Source organism: Pipistrellus hanaki, assembly GCF_964339955.1.
Source record: "Pipistrellus hanaki genome assembly, chromosome: 3".
Classification (NCBI taxonomy): domain Eukaryota; kingdom Metazoa; phylum Chordata; class Mammalia; order Chiroptera; family Vespertilionidae; genus Pipistrellus; species Pipistrellus hanaki.
Genome location: NC_140505.1, coordinates 139,088,784 through 139,097,492, shown reverse-complemented (window position 1 = coordinate 139,097,492; position 8,709 = coordinate 139,088,784). Strand labels below are relative to the sequence as shown.

General features: G+C 37.5%; 1 protein-coding gene across 1 annotated transcript; it reads left to right on the top strand.

The window, feature by feature from the left end:
- Nucleotides 1-422: 422 nt before the first annotated feature.
- LOC311618648 (olfactory receptor 6C2-like) lies at nt 423-1,406 on the top strand (the record flags this gene model as incomplete). The annotated part of the gene is made up of 1 exon (XM_084876211.1): nt 423-1,406. One exon carries the CDS (start codon nt 423-425, stop codon nt 1,404-1,406), a length of 984 nt encoding a protein of 327 aa, XP_084732337.1.
- Between the last annotated feature and the right edge of the window lie 7,303 nt (nt 1,407-8,709).

Sequence of the window (8,709 nt, the reverse complement as noted above, 5' to 3'; positions counted from 1 at the left end):
CATTCGTTGTCAGTTAAATTGCTAATACAATGTAAACTTTATTGCAAGGATTTCCTTAGCAAAGACCATTATTTAGTTTGGGTGGGTGGGGGGAGGGGGTTTGCTAGAAACATGTCTGAAATTAGAAAGTAGGAGGAAGAAAGAACAGTAGATTAAAAAGTAACTTTTAGGACTTGTTTTTCAATAACGTTTGTAAAATAATATGTTTAACTGACAACCATTATGGCTAAATTGCAGCAGTGCGAATAAGTGACTTAAATATGAACAGTTTGTTTGACACAAAGAGGCATGTGTTAGGTGCTTTGAGTCCCGACAGGTGAATTGTTTGGGGATCACCTGTCAGATTTATTTCTCTTGAGGTTAGAAGATAACCAGTGAACCTTATTGTTTCAAACAGAATGGGCAAAAGACAATAATCAAGGATGAAAAACAAAACTACACTAACAACCTTCATCTTGCTGGGACTGACTGAGGACACTCCACTGAAAATATTGCTTTCTATCTTTCTGTTTCTTTCCTACATGTTGAGTATATCTGGAAACCTAACCATCATCACCCTCACTCTGATTGATTCCCACCTAAAGACACCTATGTATCTGTTCCTTCAAAATTTCTCCTTCTTGGAAATTTCTTTCACATCTGCCTGTGTTCCCAGATTCCTATATAGCTTATTTTCTGGGGACAAGTCCATTACCTATAATGCTTGTGCCAGTCAGCTCTTGTTTATAGACCTCTTTGCAGTAACGGAATTTTTTCTTCTGGCTGCCATGTCCTATGATCGCTACGTGGCCATCTGCAAACCCCTGCATTACACCACCATCATGAACAGCAGAGTCTGCAAGAACATCATTTTCTCCTGTTGGGTAGCAGCACTGACCATCATTCTCCCACCAGTCAGTCTGGGTTTGGGTCTGGAATTCTGCAACTCGAACATCATTGATCATTTTTGCTGTGATGCATCTCCTATCTTAAAGATCTCTTGCTCAGACACCTGGTTGATAGAACAGATGGTTATCGTGTGTGCCGTGTTGACATTCATCATGACCCTCATATGTGTGGTTCTTTCCTACATCTATATCATCAGGACTATTCTAAGGTTTCCCTCTGCCCAGCAAAGGAAAAAGGCCTTTTCCACGTGTTCTTCCCACATGGTTGTGGTTTCCATTACTTATGGAAGCTGCATCTTCATTTATGTCAAACCTTCAGCCAAGGACGAGGTAGCTATAAATAAAGGGATTTCGCTTCTTATTACTTCCATTTCACCCATGATGAACCCCTTTATTTACACACTGAGAAACAAGCAAGTAAAACAAGCTTTCTATGACTCATCTAAAAAAATGGCATTCTTCTTAAAGATGCAGAGGAAAAAGGAGTCAATGAATCCAACTAAAAGGAGAGATCAATAGGCTGGAAAACTGAAGCTTCTATTATTATTTTTCTCTTCAAGACTTATTCTCTAGTCATACTGACATTCTCACTTTGTTGTTAGACTTGCTTACTGTCAACACTGACTCTTTAATTTTTTACTCCCCATTAAAAGTAAATTCTAAGATGTCTAACTTACTATCTAGCCGAAGTTTCTGTTTTGCCAAACGTTTTGGTTGCTACCCTTGGAAACACGGTAGGGCATATTTTTTCTGCCATATTTCTACCCTGTTAGATGTGACTATGCAGCCTAGAATGAGTGTGGAAGTGATGTGCACCATATCCACACCTGCTCTAGCAAATTTTCATTTTTTCTCCACCTACTGGCCAGATATGCATGCTTCAATGACTGTAAGCTTCATGTTGATAATGAATGACCTTGAACTTCCAACTCAGAAATAGTCTTCAACCAAAGGACAGACAATCACAGCAAGTTTGATAAAGTTTCTCCTCTGCTCCACCTCCAGTCAGGTAAAGTATCACAGAGCTATCCCTGCCACTTAGTAAGGGAGCAATATTGAGAGTGAACTCTAATTTGGCTACATGGGTGCAATTATGACCACCCTCAACTTAGAAATACATCCTGTTAAATTTAATGGTATAGACATTATGTCTTGACTATTGGCATACTCCCACTCAGCCATCCATAAAGTCAAACCTGGCCCAGGACAATCATATGAGGAAAAATAGTATTGAAAGTAATACACACGAAATTGTAATACCACCTACCCTTCATTTCCAGTGAAGTTCCTCTGTTACATCCTCTTATATTCGCTGTGAGGTAGAAATTAGCTAAATAAAATTTTAGGTATTTAATATTTTTCAAACACTTGTTTAAAATAACCAATGTTTACATTACCCTTTTCACTCTTTAATGAGTCTATCGCATTGAGAACATTGTGGAAAAAACATGGCTCTGTAATATTTAGTTTTTCTTGACTCTATGTACATTGGTAGCAGTAAACTATGTAATTTTTATCTGAAGTATATTTAAGATGTCCTAGAAACTTTTGTGCAGAAAATGCTGAGCCCTCAGTCAATCTCCTTCAGATTCCATAAGCTTAAATGAGGGAGTAAATTTAGCTCCATGTACAAAAATTTGCTATTTTATATTGCAGTAACCAATACATCTGAATTCTTACAGGCTAGATAAATGGAATAAATTTGAAATGTGTATGTGGAGCTAAAGTAGTTTTCTCACACCCAACAATTGATATTTCACTATTAATTCTTTGGTGACATATTAATAAATAATCTGTTTTCACATTATTCTGAAAATGTATGTGTTTCTAGAGGTCAGGTATATAACTTCAAATAACTACATTGCAGCCACTTTAATAAAGAGTTTTTAAAATATGCAAAAATGTAGATTGTTTTAAAAAGTAATAAAACATTCATAAAGTAAGCACTATATACAGGAATTTTTATGCTAAAGCTTTTGTGGCTTATTAAAGTGACTTTTAGTTCCCTATGTTTATAAATCTAAAATATAGAACTTCATGTTTTACTTTTATAAATTGCTCCTATATTTTAAATATACTTAACAAATATCCACATGAATATGAAAATGTATGAATGCACATATTCAAAGTATCTATCTCTCTGCCATGTGTGATTTTACATGTACTTTCTTATCAGATTTGTTTTTATAATTAAAAAATTAGTAAGTATGGGAAGTTGTTTCCTATTAATGTTTAAAGCCCTATGGTGATGTATTTTGCACATTCCCTGTTTCTGATGCTCATGTCTACTTCTGTCCCCTAGAACAGTGTTTCCCAACCTTCTCTCATGATGAGAATCACCTGGTGGAGTTGTTAAAACACAGATTCCTGAATCCCAACTAAGAAGTGCTAAACTAGGATTTTTGAGAACATATAGGTAAAATTGCATACCTAACTTAGTGCTCTGTATATAACATCTGTCTTAGAGCACTAGTTAAGTATACAATTTTACCTATATGTTCCCAAAAATCCTAGTTTAGCACTTCTTAGTTGGGATTCAGGAATCTGTGTTTTAACAACTCCACCAGGTGATTCTCATCATGAGAGAAGGTTGGGAAACACTGCCCTAGAACACAGTCCCCACTGCTGCCTTTAAGAGCATTTCTTATGCCAAAAGTTATTTACTCACTAGAATTCTCAGTCACTTTTGAATCAGTCACCAAGGACATGAGTGTTTATTTGCTTACTGAGTTCATTTTTTAAAATGTGCTAGTGTGCCAAGGGCATCATATCTTCAAGTTCTCTAAAAACCAAAAGGAGGTTCTACACATTCTAGCTTTTTTTTTTCCTTTTTTACTTTCATCTTTTAATTAAATTTATAGGAGTGACAGTGATTAATAAAATTATATAGGCTTCATGTGTACTTTTCTATAAAACCTGATCTGTATATTACATTGTGTGCCCACCACCCAAAACCAAATCATCTTCCATCATGATATATTTGTCTCTTTACTACCACCTCCACCTCCTTTTCCCCTGGTAACCACCTTACTGTTGTCTGTGTCTATGAGTTTTTGTTTGTTTGTTTGGTTTGTTCACTTGTTGCCCTCAGTTTTATATCCCACATATGAGTAAAATCTTGTGGTACTTGACTCTGTCTGACTTATTTTGCTTAGCATGATATTCTCAAGGTCCATATTGTCATAAACAGCAATATTTCATCTTTCCCTATGCCTGAGTAGTAATCCATTGTGTATAAATACAACATCATCATTATATAATCATTCATTGAGAGATACTTTGCTTGTTTCCATGTCTTGGCCACCATAAATAATGCTGCAATGAACATATGGGTGCATACATCTTTGCAAATAAGTGCTTTCAAGTTTGGGGGGTAGATACCCAGAAGAGGAAATCCTGGATCATGTATAAACTCTATTCTTAATTTTTTGAGAAGACACAATACTATTTTTTCATAGTGGCTGTACCAGTCAATTAATGCTGGTGGTCTTAATCTAATATCTAGAAAGGTTCAGGAATCTGGAGAAGGTGCTGTGTGTAAATTGATTAAAGAATCCATAGATGAAACATAATTTTGAAAGGCATTTTGGGCAGTCAGAGAAGACTTAGCTAAAGCAACTAAGTGCTCCCTTGTCTCCGGACCCCTTGCTTTTTCTTAACACAAATTGTCCTAAGGCAAGGTAGATATACACTTCAAAGGCCAGGGTTCAGTACACAGAATCCATTGTCAGATTAGAAGAATTACCTCTGGCTGTTCAGGTGTTAGGCCAGGAGGAGGCAATAACATGTAGATTAAGATGCCCTCAGCTGGCAGTAAGCAATCATTCATGCATCCCTTTCAGGTTTGAGGAAATGCCCTCAGCCACCTCTATGATTCAGCCCTGCTGACATGCTGGAATTGGCTTCCAGCAGTCGACATTACCAAGAGCATGGAATATAGGTTCCTTTCTCTCCACAACTTCTCCAACAAATGTTATTACTTGCCTTGTTAATAATAGCCCTTTTAACAGATGGCTATTATATTGTAGTTTTGATTTGCATTTCCTTGATAGCTAGTGAACTTGAGCATATTTTCATTTATCTTTTGGCTGTTTGTATGTCTTCTTAGAAGAAATATCTGTCAGGACCTTTGCCCATTTTGTAATTGGCTTGCTTATTTGTTTAGCATTTTACTTAAAGGGAGTACAAGAACATATTGCTTTGATTTGAAGTGAGATCAAAATCATGTTGATAAAAATCTGCAAAATATGTTAAAGAAGGAACAGTCAGAGAAATCCTGCCTTTGAGTGTGAATTAGGGTTCAGAAAAAAAAAAATGAGTGATTGGCAGTGCAACTACCTATCTCTGCTGACACATGTCTGTCAGCTTTTGTCACTCTGAGGAATTTGGGGATTAAGTGACCAGCTGAGGTTATGATTGTCAGAAGAGTGTTTTATCTTTGTAATTTATCATCTACATACAATGATGTTTGTTTTTGAAAACTAATATGATGTGATATTTTTTTAAAAAATTCCTTAGTAAATTAAGGCAAGTAATTTTTTTATTATTTTTCTTCTTTTTTTAAATCCTCACATGAGGGCTTTTATTGTGTTTTTTCCCCCACTGTTTTTCAGAGAGAGTGGAAGGGAAGGAGAAAGGGAGAAGAAGGGGGAGAGAGAGAGAGAGAGAGAGAGAGAGAGAGAGAGAGAGAGAGAGACATCAATGTGAGAGGAACAGATCAACTGGTTGCCTTCAACCAGGTCAGAGAATGAGCCCTTAAACCAATTATGTGCCCTTGACCAGGAATCAAACCCATCACCTTACAGTGCCCATATAGATCCTCTAACTACTGAGCCATGCTGGCCAGGGCAAGGCAAGGAATTCTGCCTAATAATAGAGTGATATGCAAATTAATCGTCACTCCATTACACCCACAAGCCACTCCCACCAGCCAATCAGAGTGAGTATGCAAATTACCCAACAAAGATGACAGTTAATTTGCATATGTGGAGGAAGGGAGGAGTGAAGACTGAAGATAGCATAGAAGGAAGAGGGAGGGAAAGCACTGGCAGTGTGTACGGGGCAAAGCATGTGGCGGCAACGGGTCGGTGGACAAGGCGTGTCGGGTGGGTTGGGCGGGGTGTGCAGCAATGTTGGCAGTGTGTGTGTGGCCACAGAGATGGTGGTGATGGTGGGCGTGGTGGGGCAGAAGTCTTGCAGGAATATTCCTGCAACAGGTCACTAGTATTTAGATAATAAAATATATATTAAAATTAATAGATTCGCCAAAACCGGTTTGGCTCAGTGGTAGAGCATCGGTCTGCGGACTGAAGGGTCCCAGGTTCGATTCCAGTCAGGGGCATGTACATTGGTTGCGGGCACATCCCCAGTAGGGGTGTGCAAAAGGCAGCTGGTCAGTGTTTCTCTCTCATTGACGTTTCTAGCTCTCTATCTCTCACCCTTCCTCTCTGTAAAAAATCAATAAAAATATATATACATATAAAAAATTAATAGATGCCTGATTATGCATTTGTTAAATTAAAGATATCTCAGTGTAACCAGAAATAGTCCTGTCAACATGTTATTCATACCTGAAAATATATATCTAAAGAGAGAAACACATATGTTATATATGTGTGTACATAAATACAGACATACACTTTCCTCAATAAAATGACATATTTATTAGTGTTCCAACAGTTTCTCCCCTCCTCACTTATAAATTTAAAGGGAGTCATTTCTGCAAGATAAACATCAAATAATTACACTTTACTATCAATTAATTTGTCAAAATTGTGCTCTCTATATCAAGGCAAAATAATGTGCATACATATGTAGAATAAAAATGACTCAAACACAAAATATTTTGCAACAAGGAACACTGTACTGCAAATAGTGTGCCCATAGAGGAAAGGTAAGTGTGAGTTAAGAAGAGATGAACTGAGAAGAGGTTACCAGGCTTCAGATACATTTCATTTCTATAACTCAATATGAGCTGCTTTAGTTGGTTTCCCTGTCATCTTCAAATACTACCTCTCCAGAATTAACTTAGTTCTGTTTCCATAACATGGTGTCTTAAACATTTGAGGTTGAACGGTGGAAGCTGAACACCAAGGGGGACTGATTGGGGGCTTTACTTTAGTAGGATAAAAGAAACTAAGTGAAACTATTTATAGAGCCTCCACTGAATGCTTTTTTATAAGCAATTTAGGAAAATTATAACCCTAAGATACCAACTGCAGAGACAAAACATTTGAATATTCAAGGGTGAGTAATTAGTTATATGTTAGCATCAAATAGGAAACAGCTAGTAGTGAAAACAGGATTGCAAAGCCTTAGATTCTGCTTTAATATCTCAATGAGTTGTTTTGAGAAGATATGTGGCATCTTAAAAAAGATAAAACTAATAAAATAGAAAGAGGAAAGGATCTATCACTTTGGTCATTGGAAGGAGTTCTCAGAATCAGTATAATTGCTCAAGGTTTAGCGATAACTCCTCCACCAAAGCAAAACTATATTAATAGCTGCCATGTTCAGTCAAGGACATGGAAAACTTTTATTATAAAGATATTTTAAAAGAGAGTACCAATTGTATTAATGGAGAAACCTAGAAGTATATTGAAGTCAGTAAGTTACACAATCAAATCACATGTTATAGGATAAACATTTTTTTGAGAATTTGATTGTAAATCTGGAATTCTGCTAATAGAATCGTATAATTTAAATAAATCATAGTCCCAAATCTCAACAAAGTACTTCTTTCTGCTGAATGCTAACAGAGTAATAACCAATGTTCCAAGATGGCACAAAAGAGAGGCACTTAACCCAGACAAATGGCTGAAGATAATTTTTCAAAGGAAGTGATCCCTAAATCATGGAAGTATATTATCAGTGTTAACAGTTGGAGACAGTGGCTGAATGTTAGATATTATTATCACTACTAGTACATGAAATTTGTGCACAGGGGCAGTAGAGGGCTGTCCCTCAGCCCAGCCTGCACCCTCTCCAATCTGGGACCCTTTGAAGGACTAAATGAGCAGTTGGACAACCCTCTCACAGTCCAGGACTGCTGGCTCCCAACTGCTTGCCTGCCTGCCTGCTTGATTGCCCCTAACCGCTTCTGCATGCCAGCCTGATCACCCCCTAATCACTTCCCTGCCAGCCTGATCAATGCCTAACTGCTGCCCTGCTGGCCTGATTGCCCCGAACTGCCCTTCCCTGCCAGTCTGGTCACCCTAACTGTCCTCTCCTGCAGGCCTGGTTGCCCCCAACTGTCCTCCCCTGCAGGCTTGGTCCTTCCCAACTGCCCTCCCCTGCTGGCCATCTTGTGGTGGCCATCTTGGGTCTACATGAGAGTGGCCATTTTTGACCACATGGGGCAGCCATCCTTTGTGTTGGAATGATGGTCAATTTGCATATTACCTCTTTATTATATAAGATTCCCTAAATTGGATAATCCTGGGTATTCTCCCATCTAACCTAATCAGGGTATTCTCCCATCTAACTCAGAACTAGATTAATTTAGAGTATGTTTCCCTTTCAGGGAATCTCAACTTTAAAGATGATTTTTTTCCCTGTTTTCTGGCTTGCATTTGTTCTGATGATGAATCTGTGATCAGTCTTATGTTTATCCCAGTAGTTGCTTTTTGGGGTTTTTTTTATTATTTGTTCTTGGGTATTTTATTTTTGTGTTCTTTGGTGTGATTTCTTTTGTATTTCTCCTTCTTGATAATTACCAAACTTTTATTATCATCAAATTTGTATCACTTCATGCATTTTTATTCATTTAAATATTTTTATGACCTCCACCCCAGGCCCTGCAGTCTTTGTTCTCAAATCCAAT